General features: G+C 33.0%; 1 protein-coding gene across 4 annotated transcripts in view; it reads right to left on the bottom strand.

Annotated features, from left to right (window-relative positions):
- ERO1A (endoplasmic reticulum oxidoreductase 1 alpha) overlaps positions 1 to 20,947 on the bottom strand; it is a 41,711-nt gene continuing 20,764 nt past the window's right edge. Inside the window, exons 5-17 of one of the 4 annotated variants that reach the window (XM_036843485.1) lie at positions 20,457 to 20,533; positions 20,289 to 20,362; positions 16,453 to 16,573; positions 14,407 to 14,453; positions 12,155 to 12,166; positions 10,789 to 10,839; positions 7,944 to 7,970; positions 7,730 to 7,822; positions 6,635 to 6,881; positions 6,056 to 6,125; positions 2,086 to 2,172; positions 1,868 to 2,001; positions 186 to 410 (exon numbers count right to left, since the gene is read on the bottom strand). In XM_036843485.1, the coding sequence (XP_036699380.1) occupies positions 350 to 410; positions 1,868 to 2,001; positions 2,086 to 2,172; positions 6,056 to 6,125; positions 6,635 to 6,881; positions 7,730 to 7,822; positions 7,944 to 7,970; positions 10,789 to 10,839; positions 12,155 to 12,166; positions 14,407 to 14,453; positions 16,453 to 16,573; positions 20,289 to 20,362; positions 20,457 to 20,533 (1,101 nt within the window). In that variant the 3' untranslated portion in view covers positions 186 to 349. Of the gene's footprint in view, positions 411 to 1,867; positions 2,002 to 2,085; positions 2,173 to 6,055; positions 6,126 to 6,634; positions 6,882 to 7,729; positions 7,823 to 7,943; positions 7,971 to 10,788; positions 10,840 to 12,154; positions 12,167 to 14,406; positions 14,454 to 16,452; positions 16,574 to 20,288; positions 20,363 to 20,456; positions 20,534 to 20,947 lie in introns of all 4 variants that reach the window. The other 3 variants (XM_036843487.1, XM_036843486.1, XM_036843489.1) reach the window with 3 other exon arrangements.

The raw sequence follows: 20,947 nt of genomic DNA on the forward strand, positions 1-20,947 counted from the left end.
TCACATTGGCCATAGTTTTATTTATATTACATCTTCCTACACAAAATTATTAAAACATCATTTACTTAGGGTTACCATATATGAACTTGATAATCCTGATTTTACTTAATATTAAACTTTAAAAGTTGTACCACATTATCAAAGTTTTACTTTTACTCACAATAATATTATACATAGACTTAACACAATTTTAAAAATTGTTTACTTAAAACAATATAATTCCCTTTTACAAAAGCAGCTTTATGTAAAATGTTTGGCTTAAGACTGTCATTGCTATTAATGCCTTTGAACGAAATTCCATTCTTTGGCCTCCGTTGTCCAAAAACAGGCACATTTCAACTTGTTTTCTTTAATGAATATTTTGTAACAAGTTCCTGAAGTTTTCTAATTCTTTCACACTCGTTGAAATTCTGTAACCAAAAACAATTTCACTTAGAAACTATTTTAGATAACTTTTCTCTATAAGTTATTCACTTTGCATTTTCAGAACACAGAAAAAAATTTAAGTAATTTATTTCAGCAAATGTAAAGGTGCATAAACCATTTAATCTATTTTGATGCACTTCAGTTCTTTTTTTTTTTAAACATCTTTATTGGAGTATAATTGCTTTACAATGGTGTGTTAGTTTCTGTTTTATAACAAAGTGAATCAGCTATATATATACATATATGCCCATATCTTCTCCCTCTTGCATCTCCTTCCCACTCTCCCTATCCCACCCCTCTAGGTGGTCACAAAGCACCGAGCTGATCTCCCTGTGCTATGTGGCTGCTTCCCACTAGCTATCTATTTTACATTTGGTGATGCACTTCAGTTCTTAATTTGACATGTCAAAACTAAGATAATATTGCCCAGAAATTAGTTATTTTTAATTATTCATAACTTAGTATTAAAGTTTCAAAATGCAAAATTATAAATTATGTAAGTATTAAAATATTAGGATATTTTAAGAATTCAGAAGTATATTCATATGCTTAGTATTTAAAGTACATAGGTATAAAGTATATAAGCACTAAAATATGTATTTTAAATATGCATAAGTATATGAACACTTAAACTAATCAATATACCATATTTAGTAAATATACAAAGAATCAAAGCCTTTGGACTATAAAGAGTGAGAACAGTAATTGTGTGATCAAATTGTTTTCACTAACTTTTATAAAAAAGTAAAGTTTGTTATTTTAAGTGTACGTTAGCTCTGTTCTCCACCATGAAAAAAGTTGCAAAGTACTCAAATATAACTGTCAAGCTTCTGTATACTAGAGAATAATTTTGAAGGTCAATTAAATCAAACCCAAAATATTAGTCATAATTTTTTTAAAGTGAAGTAATGTAGTCCTTAGAAAATGTTTTTTTAATAAATCTCTGCATTCTTTATAATAGGCTAGAAGAAATGTATCTATACTTAAATTTTATAATGTAAGTTCCTTATTTCAAGCTTATTTTCTAATCATTTTGATGCAAATTATTTTTAAAAGAACTATTAAACTTTTTACACAATGGTGAATTCAAATGGAAATTTTATGTGTACACCTACATTACACAACATGATTTTTCCAGGACCTTCAAAAAACATTTGGGCAGCACAAATATTTTTAAATAATTAGAAAAAATATACAATTTCAGCAAGATGAATATTGAAGTCCACTCAGTGAATTAATCATGATTATAAAAGTCAACAGATGAAAATAAAGAATATTATCTAATGATTGTGTGTATCTACAAAGTTATTTCATAAGATCACAGAATTCTGTAGTGAGATAATTTCACTAAAAAGGGTATTTCTTACCCAGTTTTATCTGAAAGTATACATGTTGCATTCGACTTACTTGGCTAGCAGAAACAATTTTGGTAGAAACTAACCTTCCAAATGCATTAAATAATGATACTATTTCTTGTCTGGTTAGATGGAATTCATAACTGGGCCCACTTTCTGGCATATTTGCAATAAGTTTCTCAGAAAACAAGATCTTCAGAGCAGTGCCCAAACCCTGAGTCTATAATAAAAACAAGAAAAAAAAGAAAAATCAGAAAATTCTTTGTGCAAAGAATGAAAACAGGATTGAGCTTGATATGCTTACCTGAAGCTTTCCCCACAGTCGACATTTCAAACAACCAACACAATCCATGATTCTTGAAATATTTCTAAAATGCAGTCGAAAGTCCTCCTAAAAATAATTTAAAATTTTATTAAAATGTAGTATATAGTCAAATACTAAGTATTTCTGAGTGCCTTCTATGTGCCTCACAGTATGCAAGGCACGGGAGGGCACCAAAGTGGGGAACAGAACTGAAGTCAACATCCACGGAGTACCTCCTACACACCAGAATCTTTACATATACAATTTCATTTCATCTTCACCACAAATCCAAAAGTAGATATCATTACAGTCTACACCTAATGAATTAAAAAAACAAGGTTCAGAGAGGTTACGTAACTTGCCTAAATTCTCATATCTAGTAAACAGCAAATCTAGACCCCAGCCTGCCTGCCTCCAAAACTAGACTATTTATAAATATATACAAAGGTAACTGAGTTGAGGTGTTCTGTTGTATGTGATTATTAACCATATGCCAATATCAGGGGAGGGGGGCGGGGGTCGTATGACATCATTTACCAAAAAAAGAAGGAGGAAAAAAACAAAGGAGGGAGGGAGGAATAAAAACCTTTGGTTTCATAATAGTTAAAACCCTTCTCTCTGGTATTAATTAGGTAAGTCAACCAGACCTTTGATTATTATTGACATTATCGCACAAAAATATATAGAATATAGTGAAATCCATGTACCCTCCACCAAGTTTCAGAAAGAAACCATTACAGTGAAGCCTCCTATGTATCCCTTCAAAGTCCCATATCCCACCTTCTATAACTATTCAGAATTTGGTGTTTATCATTCCTTTTTTATCTTTATACTTTTAATAGATATATATATTTATATCCATGAACACTAGGGCATTATATTGTTTATAAAAGGGCAACATGCATTAAACTCATCCAAAAGTAGTATATGTCTTTAAGGAATAAAGAAGAAAGAAGGGAAGCCAAGAACATATCCTTCTTTTACTACAGTGGAAATTATTAATTAATCCTCCAAGTGACTCCCTCTGTCCTGAATTTATAGTGGAATCCCAAGCTTATGGTACTTGAAACAGGAAATTTGACATACAGTTCAGATGGAACATTCATTATACCAAATGGCCTATAACTTTGGAAGCATATAATGTTTCGTTTGTTTTTCTTATGTGATAAACCACACACTGGGCTCAATCAAAACAGAACAAGACCAAAGATCTAAAAATGGGAATAAATCAGTAAAGATTGGAACCTACTATTCAAAGCAGACCTCAATTCATACTCTGGGGACAGTCTTTCCCCAGATGCTTCATTCAGCCTGAGACTTTGAAACAGCCATTACATGTATTAATAAAAGATTTACAGTAGGATCCCAGATCTTAAATCTTATTGATTTAATACAAAGCCCAAATAATTAATATTAAATGTCACCATATGTTAGCAATATTCTATGTCTTGTGTTTCTGTACCTTTTGGACTGAGTTCAGTAAGAGGTCATTCTAATTTTAAACTTACTTAGAAAAAATATTTACCCAGCAATATTTCCCTAAGTAGATTTTTGGTGATTTGAGGTTTCCTTTAAACTTGTGTTTCAACCTTGAATTAAAGGAAATTCACACTTTTAACATTAATAACAGAGCGCTAAAATTAAAGTAGATGTTCTCATCCAATGAGGGGCTGACCTCTGGAGGATTTAATAGTTGGTATAAGAGTCTACAAAGTCCCTGTGTAGACAAGCATTTGTTTATAGACAGAACAAATAGCTCACATGTATGCACTATAAATTTCCAAATGGATATAAATTTTATGATTAATAATAACTTTTACTTTAAAAGTGTTACTAAATGCATAGTGGATTTTTGGCAGTTATATTTCCACAATCACTAGATGCTAAAAACACTACTGTCATGGGGAGAGGCCTTGAAAGTTCTTGACTTAGACTCGTAAAGGTTGGAAGCCTCTATTCGAAATGATTGTGCTTCCTTTTGTACACATTGTCTAACCTTGGTATTTGAATCTATGTTCACTAATTCAAACACTTGAATATGGCAGCTCTTGAGTAAATCCCTATGTGGCACGTACAGAGAATAAACGTGGTTGCTTACAAGAGCCAAAATAACATTGCAAAATTAAAACCAAGCACAAATGCTTAAATGTACTTAATATGCTAGAAACAAATTAATAAGCTAGAAATTTACTAGATCAGAACAAGGAGAAAATCCTTGTGACTTCTACAAATGACAATCAATGTCCAATAACCTGAGTATATTCTAAAGTTAACCCAGATTAGAAAAATGTGTGATCCTTAAAATAACCAGAACCTAAATCATTTACAAATTCTCCTTGCTAATTTACACAGTTTTGGGGTCAATACTTAAAATTATAGTCAGTGGGTAGAATAATCATACATTCTGTGGTTAAACATTGTGATCTACATTCAATGAAACCAACTGACCAAAAAACAGTTCTCACCCAATTCTCAGATGTTTTATAAGCCTTCAGGCGAGATCCTATTCTATTGTGAATTGAACACTAAACAATTCTCTTTCATACAAGTCCTCTCTTTCTAACCATACACTGATAGAGTATAAAGGAGACAAGGTAGGATTTTCAAATGAACTTATGTGACTGTTCAAATCCATGATATTCACCATAAACTGCTCTTTAAAAAAAAAAAAAATATCTGATATCAACAAGTTTCCTTGGTGTTTTACTCCTTTCTTGTAAAAGGACTCAGAAAAATTATCTGTTAAATTTCACAGGATATGAAAGCTGAGTGTTTCAGAGTTTCGATAAAATTAAAACGATGTGAGAAATATTTCTAATCTGCACAGTATAAAATGAGTAGATGCCAAAACACTCTCCATAAACCAGCAAGTGTATTAAAAATAAGAAAGATATCGAAAATAGTAGGGAAAAAAGTCTTATTACAGCATCTTCCCCCTCACTTCTAAGTTCCTGGAAACTGTTTGGGAGGTTATATAAGCACTGAGATATATATTTCTAGCAAGAATGCTTTAAGTAGGAGGTAGATGGGAGGTCAAAAATAACTATTATCTAACAGCAAAAAAATGGAGTGCAAAAAGTATTTTGTTTGCAAGCTGCAAAAAAATCAGGTTCTTTCATTATCGAAAGAAACAAAGAACTAGAAACAAAGGAAGATTGTTTGTTATAAATATTCTGATAAAATCAGATCCAGCCCAGTCCTACTGAGGGCCACCTGCTTTACTTACCTATAGCTTTATAACTGAGAACAATAATATAATTTTACTTAAGTCCTCAAAAAGACTTAGAAATCCCCTGAGGGTAGAAGCATCTCTCCCTTTAGTGACAAAAATCATGCTCTACACCCAGTGAGCGTTTAATAAATTTTCCCAGTGAGATTTTTTATTTGTAGTATTTTGAGGCAAATATGCACAAAGATGGTCTTGCCTGGGGTCATACCTCTATTAAGAGGTAAGGCAAAGACCAGAGCCCATTTTGTGTGATCTCAGGTCTTCTGTTCCTCCGAGAACTGCATCCTGGTGTAACTAAATTTCTTTAATTCCCAGTGAATGAGATGAATTGACAAAACAATACTGTAACCTCTCCCCCTACAGAGCATCCTGTAATTTAGCCAAAACTATTTTCAGAATTCTCTCCAGCAAAAGACAGACTAATTCTGCCCCTTGTGCTCTAGATCCCTTTCCTTTCATTCATAAGTTCTATTTACTACATGAGAGCATCAATGTGAAATGAAAGCCTCTGTAAAGAGTACACATTTCTGTTGTTATTTTGAAAACAACACAAACTAGATCTTAAGGTGGACCTGCTTTTGGACTTCCTTTTTTCTTGAGGAAAAGAAAGATTATGACTCTGACTTTTCTTATAATTTCAGGATGTGTATCAAGATTTATTGTTAAGAATAAAAACACGGCCTTTATTCATACCTGCATGAGTTTGTATTTACAAATTAAGTTAGAGTATAAAATTATTACCTTTAGTTTGTTTGCTTCTTTTTTGTCCCCAGCAAAAAATGAATTCTCATCAAAATGCAAAGGAAATGACCTACATTAAATAAAACATAAATAAAATATATTCTCTGCATAGAACAGAAAATATTTTCATGTATTATAAAACATTAAAAGTCCTGCTGATACCATATTTTGCTGGTCAGTGATTAATAATATAAGTAAAATAGAGTAGAATAGATAGTAAAATCAAAATTCTGATGCCCCCAAACAAATTCTTATCCTCAAATATAAAAGCTAACTGTATAATATAGTAGAAGTTATGCCCCAAACCCAACCTCTTCAACTAAATATGAAAATAATGCAAGTATCAAATACCAAAATAATGGCTCTTAAAACTAAAAATATGTGCCTTTTAGTACATAAGTCAAAATGAAAACAAAACCAAAACTCAATTCTAAAAGATCTATGAGCAAAATTAGCTTTTAATTATTTTTTAGATAGTTTTCCTTTCTCTAAGTTGAATATTTAAGAATTTAATTTTGGATACCACTTGTCACTCTTCTATTAATGTATAAGTTGTATAAGTTGTAATACACAATTTACTTGATTTCATGAAGTATTTCCAGAAGTAACATTTTGTTTTCTGCATCCTGAACTTTATTTCCAGTGAAGAGTTGAAAATCCTGGCGCTCAAAGAATGGTACCACTTTAGATAAAGCCCTTAATTCTATTAAGTAGAGAAAATACAAGTTCTTAAGCCTTCGTGGACCTTCTCCTTCAGTTAAAATTCCATCAAATCGCTGCTGAAATTCTGTAATGTTATGTCCCCATTTTTTTTCCAACCAGGTATCTGAGAAGAAAGAAGAATATTAAAAACTGCATTTTAAAATTAAGTAAGTTTCATTTTACTTATATTAGGTTATTGATGCCTGCAGAAGCTAATTTGATTTTATATTTTAAAATATATAATCAATACAACCATGAAAACTGTTTTACATAATTTAGCCTTTAATAGTTCCATATTAATATTTTATCTCCTAGAAGCCATCCTTAAAAGGAAAATAAACTCAATATTTTACTGAGAAACCAGGACTAATAAAATCAAATTTCTGAATATAAACATATTCATAAAACCAAGATACAGAAGTCAAAAATGACTATCTGACATTACTAATGAGTTTGAAGCCCTAATTAAAGTTACTATGATTTTGTTTCTAAGAAGTAAAAGATACTTTAATTCTAGAAGAAATATGTTATTGATGAAACTCCAACATGGTCTAATTTTTCAACAGCCTTTGTAAAGCATGAAGAGCAGCAGAAAAAATGCTTTTACCTGTTAAACTCCAGGCCTGAAGCTGGCACACAATATAAGGATTCTGATACAGTAATATCTAATGAAAAACAAACTATGCTCTTGAGAGCTTTTTTAATTCCCACAACAAAAGAACATTTCCAAAGGGACATGTATGATTTTGAGCAGCTTCTTAAAAGAAGGTGAAGAGAGCTAAGAACAGGCTGAGCTTTTCCTTATAAGGTCCATGGTTCCCACATTCCTGATTACTACCATTTAAGAATAAATCTTTTACTGCCTAATATTCAATAGGGTCAATCCTTTCTCATCCAGGTAAATACCAAGAAAATTTTAAGAATACCTGAAAATAAGTGTGGTAAAGTGAATAAAAGTGAAATGTCACATACCTTGTAGAAGATACCGTGCACTCAAATGCACATTAATGCTTGCATGGAGGCCAGAAATAAGTCTGTAGAATGCTCTTTTTTCTACACAGAGGCCTACAAAAAGTAATGTGGAAATAGAAATTTCATATGTGAAATTTGTAAGAGAAAATTAATTTTATGTGCATTTAAAAATGAAAAAAATGTTATTTAAATTTGCTTAAAAATGTTCAATTACCTTCTAGCCAACTGTAAAAAGTGTTCTCTGAAATAAAAAGAAAAATAAGTCACAAGATTGTAAAAATGCCAAAATGTAAGTTTTTCAAAAGTTTTAAAATACTATAGCAAGGGCTTCCCTGGTGGCGCAGTGGTTGAGAATCTGCCTGCCAATGCAGGGGACACGGGTTCGAGCCCTGGTCTGGGAAGATCCCACATGCCACGGAGCAGCTGGGCCCGTGAGCCACAACTACTGAGCCTGCGTTTCTGGAGCCTGTGCTCCGCAACAAGAGAGGCCACGACAGTGAGAGGCCCGCGCACCGCGATGAAGAGTGGCCCCCGCTCGCCACAACTAGAGAAAGCCCTCGCACAGAAACAAAGACCCAACACAGCCAAAAAAAAAAAAAAAATACTATAGCAAATTTTTGACAGTGATTCAAAGGTCCAACTTTTGTTTGTAAAGGAAAGAGAGAGGTTCTTGGTATGGATTCACTTTAAGTTCCACTTGGCTGCTCAATCTTTTTTTTAATTTACTTTATTTATGGCTGTGTTGGGTCTTCGTTTCTGTGCGAGGGCTTTCTCCAGTTGTGGCAAGCGGGGGCCACTCTTCATCGCGGTGCGCGGGCCTCTCGCTGTCGTGGCCTCTCTTGTTGCGGAGCACAGGCTCCAGACGCGCAGGCTCAGCAATTGTGGCTCACGGGCCCAGCCGCTCCGCGGCATGTGGGATCTTCCCAGACCAGGGCCCGAACCCGTGTCCCTTGCATCGGCAGGCGGACTCTCAACCACTGCGCCACCAGGGAAGCTGCTCAATCTTTAGAAGGCTTTAGCATTGCCTTAGGCGGCCCCAGCCTCATAACTTTCTGGATAAAATGTTTTATATGAGGTCAAAACACAGAATTTAAATAGTAAATCAATACATGGAAAAATACTTAGCCTTAGTAACAATTCATGCTATAAAAATTAAGAACTCATTATACACTTTTTAAAATGAGAAAAGTTAAATAAAAATTATAAAATAGTATTGGAGATATATTATTTGTCTATAGCTGGTAGTATTATATGCCATTCAATATTTCAAAAGAGCAATTCAAGGAAATGTTACAAAAACCAAATATCATTTATATTTTATAACATAATAAGATCACTGTTCATATACTTAGACTTGACAGTTCTGCTTTTAGAATTATGGTCTTAAGAAATAACTCAAAATGGAGGTGGGGGGGTGGATAATCTGCAGAAAGATGATTATGTTATATATAATTTTTAAAACCTGAAATAATCAAAATATACAAGGCCTAAGCTGACATGATAGAATAATATATACTAGTTAACATGGTTGAATAATATAAAACTATTAAAATGAGAAGAATGTGGAACATGACAATGCATGAAAATGTTTATTTGAAATAATATATAAAAAGGCATAAGAAATAATTATTATAACTGTGTGAACATTCTATGTATACATTTACCAACGATGACAAACATTGTACTATATAGTTCTTTTTACAAAGTTTTTTATAGTAATATTAATAATGAACCAAACAAGCATAAAAGTAATGGAAGAAATGACAAAGGGAATAAACAATAAATTTATATATTTATAGACTACATAAAAACGTAAAACATCTGTGTGTCAGAAAACTTTATAAACAAAAGCAAAATGCAAACAACAAACTGGGTAAAACTGTTGTATTTACAACAAAGGATAATATCCTAAGTATATAAAAAGCTCACAAACTGAATAAAAATGCTAAAGTGCCCATTAAAAATGGGCAAAAAATATGAATAGAGAATTCATAAAGGGAAAATATAAATGGTAGTAACAGATAAAAATTGTTTAGCCTCACTAACAATAAAATGCAAATTAAGCATATATTGTACAACACAGGGAATGTAGCCAATATTTTAAAATAACTATAAATGGAATATAACCTTTAAAAATTGTGAATCACTATGTTGTACACCTGAAACCTATATAATATTGTACATCAACTATACCTCAATAAAAAAATAAATAAGGGGCTTCCCTGGTGGCTCAGTGGTTGAGAGTCTGCCTGCCAATGCAGGGGACACGGGTTTGAGCCCTGGTCTGGGAAGATCCCACATGCCGCGGAGCAACTGGGCCCGTGAGCCACAATTACTGAGCCTGCACGTCTGGAGCCTGTGCTCCGCAACAAGAGAGGCCGCGATAGTGAGAGGCCCACGTACCACGATGAAGAGTGGCCCCCGCTTGCCACAACTAGAGAAAGCCTTCGCACAGAAACGAAGACCCAACACAGTCATAAATTAATTAATTAATTAATTAATTAAAAAAAAATACTCTCCTCCCAGCCTCTAGGACACTACACTTTAAATAAATAAATAAATAAATAAAAATTCAAATTAAAACTAAAAAAATACAACTTTAAAGAGTAAAGGTTAAAATATAATGCTTAATGCAGATGAGGGTCAGGTAAAACTAGCAGGCACAATGACTGGAAGGGGTGTAAATTAGCACACCCTTCCAATGACAAAAAGCAATCTGGTCATATGTATCAAGAGCCTAAAACGTCCTTATCCTTTGATCCAGTAGATCCATTTCTAGAAATCTAGGTTGTTATGGGTGAATGTTTGTGTCCCCCCTAAAATCCATATGTTGAAGCCCTAAACCCTCCCCCTAACCCCCACTGCTCCCCATGTGATGGTATTTGGAGGTGGGGTCTTTGGGAGGTAATTAGACCAAAGTAAGGTCATGAGGGTGGGGCCACCATGATGGAATTAGTGTCTTTATAAGCAGAAGAAGAGACCAGAGCTCTTTCTTTCTCTATCATGTGAGGATACAGTAAGAAGGCCAGCTGTCTGTAAGCCAGGAAGAGGGCCCTCACCATGAAACAGATCTGCTGGCACCTTGATCATGGACTTCCCAGCTTCCAGAACTATGAGAAAATAAAAGTCTTTTGTTTTAGCCATCTAGTCTATGGTATTTTGTTAGAGCACCCTGAGCTGATGAGGACATAGGCTAAGGAAGCAAGTAGACATGGTAATGATAATATATAAAACTATAAATATATCTATTATAAAAATATAAACATGTAAATAATAATAATTATCAAAATGTTAGCAGAGAAGCAGTATGAGATGGTAACTAAAGCACAGACCCTGGAGCCAAACTGCCTGATTTGAATCCTGACTCTGCTACTTACAAATCATAAGATCTTAGCTGAGTTGCTAAACCTTTCTGGGACTCATTTTCTGCCTCTATAAAATAGAGATAAAAATAATACCTCCTAGGATTGTTGGAAGGATTAAATAAACTCATATTTGTAAATTGCTTTGAAAAGTACTAGCATGTCTTCTTAGCCATTATCATTATCAATTATTTTGGGGTTGTGGGATTACAAGTGATTTGTTTCCTTATTAGGAACCTCTAGGTTTTGGGTTTTTTTTTTTTTTTTCAAGTTTTGGACGATGAATTGGGGAGAGCAGGAGTGTGACATTGCTTGGGACCTAGCCTTCTAAAGAAGTTTTCAGTTCAGTTTTATAATCCTGAAGTAGATATTCTCTGAATGTGATCCAGTTAGATAATCACCTAATATATCAGCTTTCATATTTGACTAAAATGAATACTTATAAATATACTCATAAATAAGATATTTTCTCTAAGGACAGCCTCTACAGGTTAACAATCTTTTCTCTGATAATGAGAGACAGGTTGAGATCTTCAAATAGTAACAAAAATCATTTCAATCTCCCTCATAAAGCAAAAAATTCTCAAAAAGACAGAGTAAACCTAAAATATGTTGAAACTTTTAGCTTTACAAGTAACTTAAAGAGCTGGCAATGATACCTACACCCAAGAGTCACCACAAGCTTGGAAGACAGTAGCTCAACACTCTGATCATATCTAGAACCTTCCTATATGAGACCTAGCAGATACTAGAGTTCAACCAGTAAAGGAGAAGTTTTCCCTGACAGAGACTGGGGAAATGCCTAGCTTTCACATGCAATAGGTAAAATGTACCAGTGAATTATCAGAGGCTGAGGCAGGCTGTCTCTACTGCCTGATCCCAGGCACAAAGAGTCACATTTCCCTTAACCTATGCTGTCACCTCTAGAATATCAGGTAAAGAAATAAAAATTAACTTTTTCTTCGTCTCACGTGCGGGAAGAAAAAAACAAGTTTGCCCAACAAACATCTGAATGTATAAGCAAATTCATATATGTGATGTATGATAAAGACATTATACTTACCTTCACTTTTCCCTGAAAAAAGAAAACAAAATGCTTATTATTAAAAACTCCTTCCAGATGCTCCTTTTAAACTGCTACACTTCCACAAAATAAGACTTAGTAGAGGTTACTTTTAGTTCATCAGTTCACCCACATAAATAAAATCTGAGAGTGAGATGTGCCTGTGACTGCAACTCTTTCTGGTGATGAAAGGAATTATGCCCGATTTGACTAAATGGTTTCATCTCTAAGAGCCTGGATAAAGAGTATTTTCAGCTTGTCCAAGATTTAATATGGGCTGACAGGAAAGTAAAATCTAATCTATCATCTGAGAGTACTCTTAAATATCTTAAGGGCTCACAGTTATTTGGCCGTCAGAGTCTTTTTACTTATTTATTTGTTCTACAGCTATAACACAGTTTCTGCTAAAGATGTGTGTTATTGCTTCGAAACTCCCGGGACTGACATTATAAAATTTTACCTTATTCAGGAATATTTTTAAAGACTATTTGTAAGATTCAAATTATGCACAGTCCAGCAGTTTGTATGCAGCTGCTCATTAACTATTGAAAAACTGTCTTCATTTTGCCACTTTTATTTAATGCCATTGTTTATTAAAGTACCATACGCTCATTGCAAATATATGTTAAAAAAAAGAAGACAAAGATAAAATAAAAAATATCATCCATAACTCCCTCTGCCCAAAGATAAATACCATTTACATTTTGGTAAATGTCTTTTTTCTTTGTGTACAGGATATTTAGATATTATATCAATTATGTTTTTATAAAAAACATATTATACATACTGTTTGATACCTGCTTCTTCTCCTAAATGTGCTATTGATCACCACTGATATAAATGAATATAAATTTTCAGCAACATTTAGAATGGCTATATTCTACTATATGAATATACCATAATTCATTTAACCAGTTCCCTAACGATAAACATTGAAATTGTTCCCATTTATCTTTAAAATAAGTGAGGGTGGTTAATTAACTTATCAGATCATAATGTGAGTTCATAGTGAAGATCATCTCTTGCCTGGGAATCTGCATTTCATCTGATAGTAAATCAATAGTTTCCACTGAGTACCATATGTGACTCCATATAAATCCAAAAGCCTTGTTTAAAGATGCTCTTTCATTTCTAAGAATGGCTAGTCTGCCAACATTTAGGGAATGTTGCAATCTCACTGCCTTCCAGGAGGAAATTCATGTTTATTGACTCTATGAGATCAGCAGCTTTCCAAATAAATTAAAAAAATGAAAACCATTCCATATTTGCTAAAAGTACATCAAAGATTTCATCAGTAAGTGCATATTCAGAGAACAGGGATATATATTTCCTAAGGAAAAAGCCTGAAATCATACACTTGAAATGGTTTATTCGACAAACTGTTCTGTCTATTACAGACTGGGCAGGGTTTGTAAGTTTCAATTTTACATCCCCTCTGCACCTATACAGTGCCTAGCACATAGTAAATGGTGGATAATCATTTGCTGGAGGAACAAGTGATTTTCACTACTGTAGACAAGACCATTAAATGAGGAGGGTGAATTTCATTGATCATTTATCTAACAAACTATTCCATCTATTACGTTCCAGACTCTGTATTAAGGGATGAAATCAATAAATGCTGCCCATATGTCCAAAGTATCAGGGTAGATCAATAGATACATAAATAATAGTAAAATAATGCTAGCAAGTGGAAAGAGCTGTAAGAGGAACAAAACAATACATAAGATCACTTTATGAGGAGAGAGAGATTACTTCCAGTTAAGAGGATCAGGGAAATTTGGGCAGGGAAGGCAGCATTTAAGCCAAACCCTGAGTTTAAGTAGAAAATGAAAAATGTTAATGAGATATAAAGTCATGTGAATTTGAAATCAGACTCCCAATATATACAACAATTTCAAGTTTTAGGAAAGATGTGAGGCAGAAGTTTTTTGGATATTCATTCAACTAAAAGATGAGTACAAATAGTAGAAAGCCTGAACACACACATTCTGCAAAAATGCATAAAAGAATAAATGTATAACTTAAACTTAATCCTATGATAGTCTAACACAATGAACTTCATTACAAAAATACTCCTTACTGAAGTGTAAATATTTTCAACACCAATTTCTCTGCAAGAGTGAGACATAACTTCAGTGAAAACAAGAATATATGATCTCAACTGCTCTTGCCAACCCTTATCTTGCCTTCTCCTTCCTTCTAACCAAAGTTCACTGGCTGAAAAATAACAGTGCAAATAAATAACTCACCGTGACCAGAAGCCAAAGGATTTAAAGGTCTTTTAATTGTCTGTGGCCTACAAACAAAAGAATTAAAGTATAAAGTATAAAATATAAATATGTTACCCATCATGTTATAATTATATAAGTAAAAGTGAAATTATCTCAGAAAGTTTTTTAATGACTATATCCAAAATAAAATTGTTTTACTGACTTTATAAAATATTTATTTTCTCTAAATGCTTTAAGGGAGGGTGGTTATTTGTTTTAGTGATAATAGTTTCTGATCTTTTCCCATTGTAGCAGCCAGAAAGTCATTTCCTAATCACTTTTTCAAACAAAGGAAGAAAAAAATACCAGTCAAGCTCTTCTCCTAGAGTTACTAATATGTTTTTATATATATCATATATGTGTGTGTGTGTCACAAAGTACACTCCTACTTGAAAGACAAGCAAAAAATGTAAATACCCAACACAAGCACTAAAATAAAAAAGGGAAAAAACAGTGTGGGTAGATTATTTTCCACTTTGGTAATTTTAAGTACATCAGTTTGCCCTGAGGCCATCAAGTTTGTTATGATTTCAATAATAGGTAGTTTTTAACAAGAAAAAAAAGAGAGAGTTAGTATGTCACTAAAGTGTTTTTAAATCTCAAAATAAATATTCATTAGTATCTTTAGTAGAGTGCAGGGATTGTTTTAATGTCCTTTTATCTATTTTACAAATTTGCACAGCTTGAGACATTTTGGGAACAGAACATGTAAGCTGTATTTTAACATCCTCAATTTAGTGCCTCATACATTGTTTATATTTTAGAAATATTATGGGGACCATGATATAAACTAGTTAGGAAATAACTACAAAACTTATACAAAATCTAACAAATGCTTTAGTTGGACTTTTAGTTCACATCAAAAAAAAAATTAAGGAAAAAAACCTTTAAAGTAAGTCAATAAACTCAGTAAACCAAACATTCCTAATAATAGTCAAGAGAATTTAAATGAAACACATGGCAGAAATGAGTAAATAATGAAAACTCTCCACTTCCCAAACTGTAGAAATTCTGCAAGTCAAAAAAAGAAATTGCTGATCTCTTATGCTTATATTTGACATAAAAAGTGAAATGTATTTTTGCCACATTTGGGAACTCCAGAAATCTTCCCAGAACTATCCCCATCTCTGAGATAGCATAATGCTTGTGTGCACACAGGCACGCACAAACACATGCATCCCTTCCAAAAACCATTATGTACATTGTTTACAGCCTAGAGGCTTACAAGTGGGCAAACTTGAAGCATGTCTCAGTCTCTCAATGATCAAATTGACAGCTTCCATTGTAGTGGGTAACAGTACAAATGGGGTTCTTCCACTTACTAGATCTTTGACACTAGGCAAATCACTTAACCTTTCCAACTCTCAGTTTCTCCATCTATAAACAGTGATGACTACAACACAGGGTTATTACAAGGACTAAAGGAGAAAATGTATGTAACATACTTAGCACAATACCTGGCACACCGTGAGCGCCCAAATGTTACTAATTATAATTATTCTCCGAAAAGAATTTAACTTTAAAGCAGGTAAAATAACTATAGCCACAAAAAGAGGAGTATAGAGCACCAAAAAGAGAATTAGGAATTATACATCCTAATCTATTCCCTGCCACTAACTATATGATCTCTCTGGCTCTAGGTTACCTCATCTATAAAATGAGATTCTAGTACAGCAGAAACTAACAGAACATTGTAAAGCAACTATACTCCAATAAAAATTAATTTAAAAAATTAGATTCTATAATTCACTTAAGGAACATTTGTGAAATGCCTACAGTACTCCCATAAAAGTCTAACACTGTTCTAAGTCTTTTAAAGAACAAAGAATTATTTGTTGAAACGCATGTCCACATGTTTCCCCAGAGAGGAACTGGATTAATGAACAAGTACGTTTCCATGTCCAAATACATCCTTTAATAAGGTGAATTTGATTTGTTCTTTTAAATCATTGTGATTTTGTTTATTTGTTTATAAAGAGAAATGAACACATCTTTCAGGAATTTCGAAATGAAAATGACACGTACTTAAAACAGTTTTCTTCATAGATGACATTCCATATCTTCCAAGCATCTGGTCCCTTGTAACCCGTGTAGCGCTCAGGATTAAGGAGCAAATCGACATATTCAGCATCAGGAGACTGTATGTCTGTAAAACAAAATGTTTTAATAATCTTTCTTCTTTTCAGTAACCTTAAAAAGCTAATATGACAGACTGTATTCCATCGATTCTAAGGTACCACAAATGTAACAATGCATCTAGGATTTAAAAACACCTTTTTAGAAGAAATCCTAAAAAGAAGGGAAAAGAAGGAACAAACACAGCCACATTAAATTACACACTGTTTACAAAAGCATCTTGGTTTTAGAAATGGTAAAAAAAAAAATAGGAACATGTGAATTTTAGAATTGAAGGAACATAGTAATTCAATTCTTATAAGCTATCCAGGCAAAGAATATACCATACATTCCTCATCACATTAACCACAAGCAGTTCATCAGTAACTAAGGTAAATGAAGACATATTAGTACCATACAGTTTGTTACCAAATACTTCCTTCTTACATGACCACCATCAGGATCCACTACAAAGCTGTCCCAAAGGTATAATCCTAAATATTCAAAAAGTTATAAGCAGGATGATATTTGTATCAGCATTATTTATAAAAGGGAAAATCAGAAGCAACCTAAATGTCCAAGAGAGCAGAGCACGGTCTCTGGAGCGCGAGTGCCTGGGTTAGAATCCAGGCCCCACTACTTATTCACTTCGGAACCCTGGTCAAGTTATGTAAATTCTCTATGCCTTGGTGCCCTCATTTGTAAAATGGAGATAATACTCATAGCATTACTGTGAGACATAAAGAAGTTTATATGTGCAGAGTGCTTAGAACAACAGTAGGAGTATAATAAATATTAGCTATGGCACTGGTATTATGCTATATCTTAATAGACCATTTTACAGTCAACAGAACTGTTAAGTACAAAGGCTGTCTAATAAAATGAAAAGATAAGCATTATAGAAAAGTTTATTACAGAGATATATGGAAAACATACCAAAATTGGTGGGATATTGCTTTCTCATACGTTCTATAAATTTGTATAATGTGTTACAACTTCAAAATAAAACCAAAAAAATATGGCCCCTGGTCCTCAGTGGCTCTGGGGAATTAGTTAATAACACAGTAATACCGGACTCATCGATAAAGCTTAACAGTATGATATCATCATATCAACAATATCCCATCTACTCTCTAGAGTACTCTCTAGAGTACCTACTACCTAGAGTACCTACTTCTCATTTAAAAAACAAAGATAAAATTATGCTTGGTTATTTTTATCCCAATTCACAGTTCATTAGAGTCATAAATTAGGGGCAGATTTGCTTCTAGAAACAGCCCAGTGACAGCACCTAGAAATAACTGAGAGTCCAAAGCAGAAGTAGCAATTAAAATAACTAGAAGAAGTAAAAATAAAAATTTAAAAAACAAATCTGCATGGAATCACCTAGTTCAGGAACAGATATCTCTGTTCATCTCAATTAATACTATAGGTATTACCTCAGTATAGCAAATTATAATAAATTCATAAAAAATAACTCTAACTCTTAAAATATATATATAAATAACACTCAGCATCTAGAACTTTAAGACAGAAAACTAATCACCAAGGAATGATTAAATTTTTAATATCTTGCCTCGTTAGAGATAAACATTAGTTGACATAATTTTACTTACAACAAATACTTCCTCTCTCCCAACTTTACTAAAAAAAAGGTTACTATAACCTTATTTTGCCAGATAACAAAAGCTCAAATTTCTAATTAGGATTTACAAAATACCTTCTATCCTCTACATACCGTTTACATACATTATTTATTCCTTATAAAGCTGTCCTTTTTTTTTTTTTAATATTTACCCTCCTTTAACAGAAGAAACAAATACAAATGGACAAGTTATTCACCTAAGATAACTCCACCATATAAGGAGTGACATTGATCTGTGACACAAATGTAAGCATGTAGTCTTCAAAGGATACTTTGGTTAAAGTATTACTATTCTTTCTCTAACACTGCAGGCCTAAAAAAATTATGCTGCATGTTGTAAGTTGAATTTTATCTCACATAGCAATGTTTAAGCCGAAGAATCCTTGCAGAAAAGACGGCAAAGTTAGGGTTGGGAGAGCATTTTATCCCCCTTTCTTTACTGGCCTAAAGCTAGATATAAGTCTACAGTTCTTTACCCAACACCCTTGGGGCCAAATGTATTTTGGAAATCAGAACTTTTCAGATTTTAGAAAGGTAATACAGTACATGCAACATATGTTCAATATTATTCTAGCAGGGACTGGGACAGCAACCTTTAATCAAACACATAAAAACATGAATATAAACATGCAGTAAAAACATGAATATTCACACTGAATGAATCTGTACTAAATTTAAGGAGAAAAATGTTCATTTTTCAAAGTTTTCAGATTTGGGAATTAGGAATAAAGGATTATAGATATGTATCTGCCAAAATATGGTCATAGTTTTTATTAAGGAAAGCATATGTATCTTTTTTTTCCAAAATGAAGCCACAAATTAAAAATAAGTACTTTCCCTTTTTTCTTCCCTCTTTTTTTGGGGGGGAAGGGGTGTTGCAAGATTCATCTTTCGCTTATAATTAAAATGATCTATATCGTTCTTTTCACTGATTTTTTAGAAGATCATTAATCTGTTCCAAAAGAACCAAAGAAGGATGCAAAAACTCAATTTGGTTTAATTTTGTTTAGCCAATTAAAAGGCTAACAAACTTACAAAAAAGGAGATACTAAAAAAAAGGAAGACTAGGAGAATCTATAAATCTAAATAAACAAATCCATAAATCAAATGGTTCTAATGGGTTCTAGGGCTCCTAGATTTTAATCATATCAGAGCTCTGGCTTAGTTTTAGATGTCACAGACATAACTCATGGTTCGTTCTTCTCTTTTCCAAAAATAACACAGACCATCATTAAGGAAAATATTTAACAATCCAAGGCCAATATATCAAAAGCAGGTTTTTGCAATCTCTACCTTTTATCTATTTATGCAAAATACCTGTATATATCACAAAAATTATATATATTACTAAGTACACAGAACTGCAAAACTCAGGAGGTAAATTTTTCTTTTCCAGAAACTGGGTTTTCTTTTTAAATTGTTTTCTTGTGGTAAAATATATATAACATGAAAATTGCCATTTTAACCATGTTTAAGAGCACAATTCAATGGCATTAATTTTATACATTCACAATGTTATGCAACCATCATCGCTGTTTCCAAACTTTTCTATGACCTCAAACAGAAACTCTGTAACCATTAAGCAATAACTCCCCATTCTCCCCTCCCCCTAACTCCTGGTCACCTCAAATCTACTTACTGCCTCTATCAATTTGCCTACTCTATATATATCATATAAGTGGAATCATACAATATTTGTCCTTTTGTGTCTGGCCTATTTCATTTATCTTAATGTTTTCAATGTTTATCCATATTGCAGCATGTATCAGAACTTCATTTCTTTTTACGGCTGAATAGTATTCCATTGTACGTGTATACCACACTTTGTTTATACATTCATCTGCTGATGGATACTTGGGTTGTTTCCACCTTTTGGCTGTTGTGAATAATGCTGCTGTGAACATGGGTGTACAAGTATTTGCTTCCCTGTCTTCAATATTTTTGGGTATATGCTGAGGAGTTGAACTGTTAAGTCATATGGTAATTCTGTGTTTAGCTTTTTGAGGAACTGCCAAACTGTTAGAAATAATTTTTTTAATTATTTTAAAAGAATTTCTTTTCCTTAGGCACAATCTTAATATGCATAAAAAAAATGTTATACCATCAGCTTCACAGAAGTTGTCTGAGGAATCATCATGCTTGGTCCACTGAAGAACAGCCTTCTGTGTTTCTTCACTTTAAACAAAGAAAAGAAATAGAGTTATTCTTTTTCTTAAGTTAACATTTCACATGAAAAAGCGTAAAATACTACTGCAAAAAAACCCCAAACCTTAGAGATTCATCCACAGCTCCAAGTCGTTCGGCTTGCTCACATTCTTCAATGAGATTATTGGCTTCTTCAGAATACTAAAACAAAAGGGAAATAAATAGAATTCAACTGATTGCATTTTTAAAACTCTTAAAAAAGAATTTCAAAGGAATTTGGGGTTCTTTTATACATAGCACCATCCCCCTGGCTTCAAAACTTCAAAAAAAAAAAAAATTAGCCCCACATTCCTCCTGAAGCTAAAAAATAAAAGTCTTTGCCCTTTGTTTTGTTGACGAACACGATTTACTATTATGTTGACAAAATAAAGAATAGTTTATAGTCTGATAACTCATTATCAAAATGTCCATTAAGAAAATCTTTGAGGTTAAAGAAATCACTTGGCAAGGAGTCATGGAGCAATGTCCCACTTTCCTAATGACCTAACTGTGAGCATCAGTTTTCTCTTCCATAAAATAAGTGGTTGGGCTAGATCTTATGTGTCTATGATCCAT

This window comes from Balaenoptera musculus, chromosome 2 (assembly GCF_009873245.2).
Source record: "Balaenoptera musculus isolate JJ_BM4_2016_0621 chromosome 2, mBalMus1.pri.v3, whole genome shotgun sequence".
Classification (NCBI taxonomy): Eukaryota; Metazoa; Chordata; class Mammalia; order Artiodactyla; family Balaenopteridae; genus Balaenoptera; species Balaenoptera musculus.